A 7,038-nucleotide genomic window follows, 5' to 3' on the forward strand; every position below is an offset into this window, starting at 1 on the left:
TGCCCCAGCACTAGTAGCAAAGTTCAACAAGACAGAAAATAACAAATGCTGGTGAGGGTATGGAGAGATTGGGACTTCATGCACTGCTGGTGGGACTGTAAATGATACAACCACTGTGGAAAGCAGTATAGCGATTCCTTAAAAAGTTGGAATTAGAAATACCATTTGACCCAGCAATCCCATTACTAGGTATATATCTCCTGAAGAAGTGAGAGCCAGGACAACAACAGATATATGTACACCATGTTCATCGCAGCACTAATTACAATAGCCAAAAGATGGAAACAACCTAGGTGTCCATCACCTGAAGAATGGATAACCAAACTATGGTAAATACACACAATGGAATACTATGTACCCCTAAAGAATAACGTTGTTGTTGTTATGTGCCGTCAAGTAGGACCTGACTCATAACGACCCCTCCTTGAGTTTCTGAGGCAGTATCACTATGGAAGTAGACTGTCCAACCTTCCTTCGGAGGAGTGGCTTGTGGGTTTGAACAATCAGTCTTCTGGTTAGCAGTCAAGTAGAATCTGCAAAACATCGCATAACATGGTGAACTTGGAGGACATTATGCTGAGTGAAATAAGTTAATCATAGAAGGACAAATATTGTATTAGTCCGTTATTGTAAAAAGTCAAGGAAAGATTTATATACGGAAGGAAATTTTCTTTGTTGGTTACCAGGAGTGGGAGGGGAGTGGAGGGAACACTGTTAGATAAGTAGAGACAAGTATTGATCTGGGTGAATAGAAGGGCAATATACCAAACGTGAGTGATCAACATGGTGGCACTGAGGAAGAAGAAGAGAGGTACATGGGAAGTGCAGACAACAAAGATGAACCCTTTTTCACATACAGTACAGTGAAGGCAAACATTAATATACAGGTGGATAGATGGGTGGACAGACTGAACAACGTATATCTTTGTAGGGGAGAGTATGTCCAACACCATGTATAGGATTGGCAGATAATGTTTCTACAAGTGTATTGGGATGTTCTGTAAGAATTCCTAAGTATATACTAGAGCTGACAAGGGACAAGGTTGTAGGCACTTCTTGGCCACAGCCAGCTAGGCAGAGGGAGGGAGGAAGTAGTTGGACCTGTGGACTCGGGACCATGGTCACAGGGGACATCAAGCTCAACCGGCATAACATACTACACAAAACATTGTTCCACATCCTACTTTGGCAAGTAGTGACTGGGATCTTAACAGCTTACAAGCAGCCACTAGATGCAACGATGGGTCTCTCCTCGTCCAAAGCAAAGAAGAATGAAGAAAACCAAAGATTCATGGAAACAATTAGTCCAACAGACTAGTACTTCGTGTGATCCTCAGCCTACATGACTATGAGACCAAAAGAACTAGATGGTGCCTGGCCCACCACTGTCAACCACTTGGAGGGGGATCTCTGTAGGAGATCCTGGATAGTGGGAGAACAGTGTGGAAGAAAACTCAAAAATCATTTGGGGAAGGAAAAAAAAAAAAGGACCAGGTTTGCTGGTCTGATAGAGCCTGAAGGAACCACTAAGACTATGCTCCCTAGCTGCCCTTCAGGTCTGGAACTGAACCCACACCTGTGGCTCCCAGCCAAACAAAAGACAGGCATATGAGGTGAACATTTACATTAGATATATATATATATACTCCTTGTAGAGAACAATCATGAGAAAATCGAAGGGCTATGTACGCACAGGGAGACAGCTCAGGGGGCAGGAGTGCATGGAGGGAAAGACATAGGGAAGAGGAAACTATGTTGAGGAAGTGGGAGGGGAGCTGTTGCACTGTGGTAAACTGTAGTCAATGTCATGAGACAAAGTGTATGTGAGCGACTGTACGGAAAATGGAAAATGAATTTGCTCTGTAAACTTTCATCCAAATCACACTAAAAAAAAGAAGAATTTAAGATGTACAGTTATCAGCAGGAAGTCTGGGGAATTGAAACCCTGTAAAGATCTTAGACCATGGGCCAGATCAAGGTCAAAAACAAGAAAATGAACCCATATGTACTTACAGCTGGAAACGACTCAAATTATACGTTTCCTTGGAATTGAGAGTAGATTAAAGCAAACAGTGTAACTGGGAAACAAAATGCTAAGAAACAATAAATCCACCAGTCCTTTTAAGGATGCAATGAATTTGGAAAACAAAACTCATTCATTCATTCAACAAATACTTATTAGGTACCCTCAAGTAAAAAAAAAAAAAGAGAGAGAGAGACATCAGATGACATACTGCATTGGGCAAATCTGCTGCGAAAGACCTCTTTCAAGTGATGAAGAGCAAAGATGTCTCCTTGAAGACTAAGGTGCACCTAACCCAAGCCATGATATATTCAATTGCCTCTTATGCATGTGAGAGCTTGACAGTGAACAAGGAAGACCAAAGGAAAGTTGATGTTTTTGAGTTGTGATGCTGGAGAAGAATGCTAAGAGTACCATGGACTGCTAAAAGAACTAACAAATCTGTCCTGGAAGAAGTGCAGATGGAATGCTCCTTGGAAGCAAGAATAGCCAGACCTCGTCTCATCTACTTTGGTCACATTGTCGAAGGAACTATTCCCTGAAGAAAGATATCATGCTTGGTAAAGTGGAGGGTCAACGAAAAACGGGAAGGCCCTCAACAAGATGGACTGACACAGTGGCTACAACGATGGGCTTAAATACAGCAAGGATCGCGAGGCTGGCACAGGACCAGGCAATGTGTCATTCTGCTGTGCAAAGGGCTGCTATCAGTCAAAAACAACTCGATGGCACCTAACAACAACAACCAACATTCAATCTGTATGCTGAGCAAATAATCTGAAAAAACTGGAGTATATGAAGAACGTGGCATCAGAATTGGAGGAAGACTCATTAACAACCAGATGACACAACTTTGCTTGCTGAAAGTGAGGATGACTTGAAGCACTTACTGATAAAGACTGAAGAGTACAGTCTGCAGTAAAGATTACACCTCAATATAAAGAAAACAAAAATCCTCACAACTATACCAATAAGTGGCATCATGATAAATGGAGAAAAGATGGAAATTGTCAAAGACTTCATATTACTTGATTCTACAATCAACACCAATGGAAGCAACAGTCAAGACATCAGATGACATATTGCATTGGGCAAATCTGCTGCAAAAAGACTTCTTTCAAGTGCTGATAAGCAAAGATGTCTCCTTGAAGACCACGGTGCACCTAATCCAAACCATGGTATTTTTGATCGCCTCATACGCATGTGAGAGCTGGACAATTAATAAGGAAGACTTTAGAAGAGTTGATGCTATTGAGTTGTGGTATCTGGTGAAGAATACTTACAGTACCATGGACTGCTAAAAACTCAACTACAACAACTCACTACTGTTGCGTTGGATCTGACTCATAGTGACCCCTCCTTGGGTTTCAGAGGCGGTATCTCTACGGAAGTAGATTGCCCAGTCTTCCTTCTGAGGAGTGGCTGATGGGTTTGAACCTCCAGCCTTCTGGTTAGCAGTCAAATGCCTTAGGCAGTACGCCACCAAATCTCCTATGGACTGGTGAACAAACTAACAAATCTGTCCTGGAAGAAGTGCAGCTAGAATGCTCCTTGGAAGCAAGAATGGCCAGACTCCGTCTCACCTACTTTGGTCATGTGGTCAGCAGGGACCATTCCCTGGAGAAGGACATCATGCTTGGTAAAGTGAGGGTCAACGAAAAAGGCAGAAAGCCCTCAAGAAGATGGATTAATACGGTGGCTGCAATGATGGGCTCAGGTATAACAAGGATCGTGCAACTGGAACAGGACCAGGCAGGGTTTCATTACGTTGTACGTACGGTCGCCGTGAGTAGAAGATGACTCAGTGGCACTTAACAACAACATCTTATACATAACGAAACTACCTCCTTGAGGTAATGTACAAAAAAAAAAAAACACCATAGTCTTTGGAGTTTCAACCAGCTGAGTTCAAATCCCAACTTTGCCACTTTCACTTAACCTCTCTAAAGGCTATTATGAGGGTCAAAATGTAAATCATTCACTATACAACAGGAGGGAGCTCTGGTGGCATAGTGCCTAAGGCACTTGACTGCTAACCAGAAGGCTGGCGGTTCAAACCCACTAGCCACTCCTCACAAGGAAGATGGGGCAATCTACTTCAGTAGTGATAGTGCCTTGGAAACCCAAGGAGGGGTCGCTATGAGTCGGGTCCAACTCGACAGCACGTAACAACAACAACAATACAATAGGAGCTCAGTAAGTAACAGCTATCATGGTATTTGTGCTGGGAGTGGGGCAGGTGCTCTAATACTTTTAACAATCAAAGTGGAAAAAAAAGCATTTTACATTCTCAAAAGATTTAAAACAGTATTCTTATTCACATTAGAAAAAACTATAGATCATGTCTCAGGACAAATTCTTTACAAGTATGCATTGTCTAAATTCTTTCATAAAATAAATAGACCACTCCTTTGCAGCCACTTTGTATAACTTAATCTGGTTAAAAAGTACTATATTGAATTTCCTGAAATTCCAGCCATTCTGCCTGGAAGATTCTAACAGGAATTCTCCGGATGGAAAGACAAAGATATATGCTGTAAGTACTAATACATAACTAAAAACCACCCTTTTCTTTCTTCACTAGACTCTGACAGCAAAGCAACCAGGTGATCAATGGTATCCCTTTCCACTTCTCACAGTGTGAATTCCTCCTGAGTTACTCTTTATGAATGACTCCATCAGAACCCAACATCTCTATTCTGAATTGTTCCCAATAAAGCTACAGTTACAGAAAGAAGCAAACTAAAGAAAACAGTTTCTAGATCCCTAAGATAATAATAAGAAGAACAACTGTGGAATTTATTTAAGTAGATACTTGGATAAATGGTTTTAAATCCTAAACACAAAATCAGTATGTCAGAAATACTCCCGGACCCAAAGCAAAGTCCACTAAACTTACAAAGGAATCTTGCTTAACTTCCTTCTCACTTCTGGCTACCCATTTTACCAAGTCTTGTTGTTGTTGTTGTTATGTGCCATCGAGTCAGCCCTGACTCATAGCGACCCCTCCTTGGGTTTCCGAGGCAGTATCACTACGGAAGTAGGATTGCCCAACCTTCCTTCCGAGGAGTGGCTGGTGGGTTTGAACCGCCAGCCTCCTGGTAAGCAGTCAAGCGCCTTAGGCACTATGCTACCAGAGCTCCTTTACCAAGTCTTAGGAAATAACTAAAAAGCTCCTACCTACCCTCAAGTCTCCTCACTGATTCAAATCTGCCATGCTAAAACACTTAGTCCCCCAGATCTGAAATTGTTCTGTGGAAGGGAAATACAAATACGAAGAAGCAGATATGTCCTATATATACACTCTTAACACTAAAACAAAGTGACAGCCTACTCCTACCCTCACTTGCAGGAGAAAAAAAGGGAGAAGTAAGCGATAATCAGCAGGCATCCAGAAACCCAAGTCTATAACAATTCAATCACAAGATTAACGGCTGCACCTCCACGGCCGAGGACCAGCACGGGGCCAACTGATGGATGAATAAGGCCGGTGGTGCGCCGCGACGGAGTGGCGGGGCCACACACTCCGGGTCCCGGCCCCGCCTCCGGCCGCCCCGGGTCGGCGGCAGCACCGCACTCCCGGCGCGGGAGCCGCGAGCCCGAGACCCCTTTGAGCTGCTCGCCTTCTCCCGCCCGCGCGGCGCCCGGCACGTACCTGCTTTGCAAACCGGAGCGCTCGGGCTCCTCCTCTCCGGGGAGCTTCGGCTCTGCTCCGGGGACCTTCTTCGATGCCGGACACGAGCTGGGGGTGGGGCTGCGCTCACCTCGCCTGTCCACAGGTGAGTGGGCGACGAGCTGGGCGACGATACGGTGCCCAGCAACGGCGGTGGCGGCCGTGGGGGGCTCCCGCGAGCCCCAGATGCGGTGCCGCGTGTGGGGCTTGTACCCCGCGTGGACGTCGCGGACGCGCCCGTCTGTGTGGCCACCGTGGGGCTGGTGCGCGCAACCGCGCTCCCGCCGCCGCGCGTGGGGCTTGTACTGCGTGAGGCGGTGCGCGGGCCCACGCTACCACCGCCTGAGGGGCCTGAGGCACCACCACAGCAGCCTCCGTTGTTGCCGCCGCCGCCGCCGCCGTTGCTCCGCGTGGGGCTGCCATGTTGCTGCTGCTGCTTCAGCTGGAACGGAACCGTCGCCCTCATGGGCTGCAGGCGACTCCCCGCTCCTCCAACCGCGGCGACCGCACCGCCCGCGAGGGAGCCAGCCGGCGTGGGGGACCCATTGCGCCTCACCCGCTGGGACATGGTCCCCCCTCCCTGGTGACTGCGCGAGACTGAGGCTTTTGTTGTTGTAGTGTTGCAGGGGGAGGATTCTCGAGGCCGGAGGGAAGGCGCCCGCGACGGGATGACGAAGCCGGAATCGGGGTGCGGGGGGCGTCCGGGCCGCAGCCGGCAGCAACGAGGTGGTGCAGCCGTCGCCGTCGCCGTTCCTCATCAACAATAGTGTCTCCTCCGCTTCCCCCGCCCCCCGCGGCCGCCCATTGGCGTAGCGTCAGCCGCGCTCGAGCCGCTCCACCGCGCCCATTGGCTGCGCGAGAGTTGGGTCCCGGGCCCCCGGGGCCTTAGAGAGCTTGGGTTTGAGCCGAGACAGTCTGCTCTTTAAAGAGAAAGAGACCCGCCCCCTGGGGGGAGGGAGAAGCTGAGGAAACGGGCCGTGTGTTTGTGTAGCGTGTGTATGCGCGCGCGGGAGTGTGTGTGCGTGTGTGTGTGTGTACGTACACCTGAGTACGCGAACGCGCGCGCTTGGCCACGCACATCTTTCCCTTTCCCCTGGGGGGAGCCCTGGGGAGTCAGACACTGTGATGTTGCCACCGCGAAACGTCCAGAACCAAAGCGGTCCCCAGGGATAAAGTGAAGTCTTTGCCCGATAACTCATTTCCTTACCACAGGACTAACTGGCAGTGGCCATGTACACACGTCTCTTTTTGACTTTTTTTCTTGGTATTTTTGTTTTGCCCTAATTCCATAAATGTATGGGCAGGGCTCAAAAAGAGATGAAATTTAATTAATCTTACTAGT

The 7,038-nt window shown here is 47.6% G+C and overlaps 1 protein-coding gene across 1 annotated transcript in view; it reads right to left on the reverse strand.

Moving 5' to 3' along the window:
- Window positions 1-6,264, reverse strand: part of FAM117B (family with sequence similarity 117 member B) — a 146,049-nt gene extending 139,785 nt beyond the window's left edge. The window contains exon 1 of the mRNA XM_007935034.2: window positions 5,679-6,264. Coding sequence (XP_007933225.1) covers window positions 5,679-6,264 — 586 coding nt within the window. The remainder of the gene's footprint in view (window positions 1-5,678) is intronic.
- Window positions 6,265-7,038: the final 774 nt, after the last annotated feature.

Source organism: Orycteropus afer, unplaced genomic scaffold (genome assembly GCF_000298275.1).
Source record: "Orycteropus afer afer isolate SDZICR_OR568_19922 unplaced genomic scaffold, OryAfe1.0 scaffold00002, whole genome shotgun sequence".
NCBI classification, from domain to species: domain Eukaryota; kingdom Metazoa; phylum Chordata; class Mammalia; order Tubulidentata; family Orycteropodidae; genus Orycteropus; species Orycteropus afer.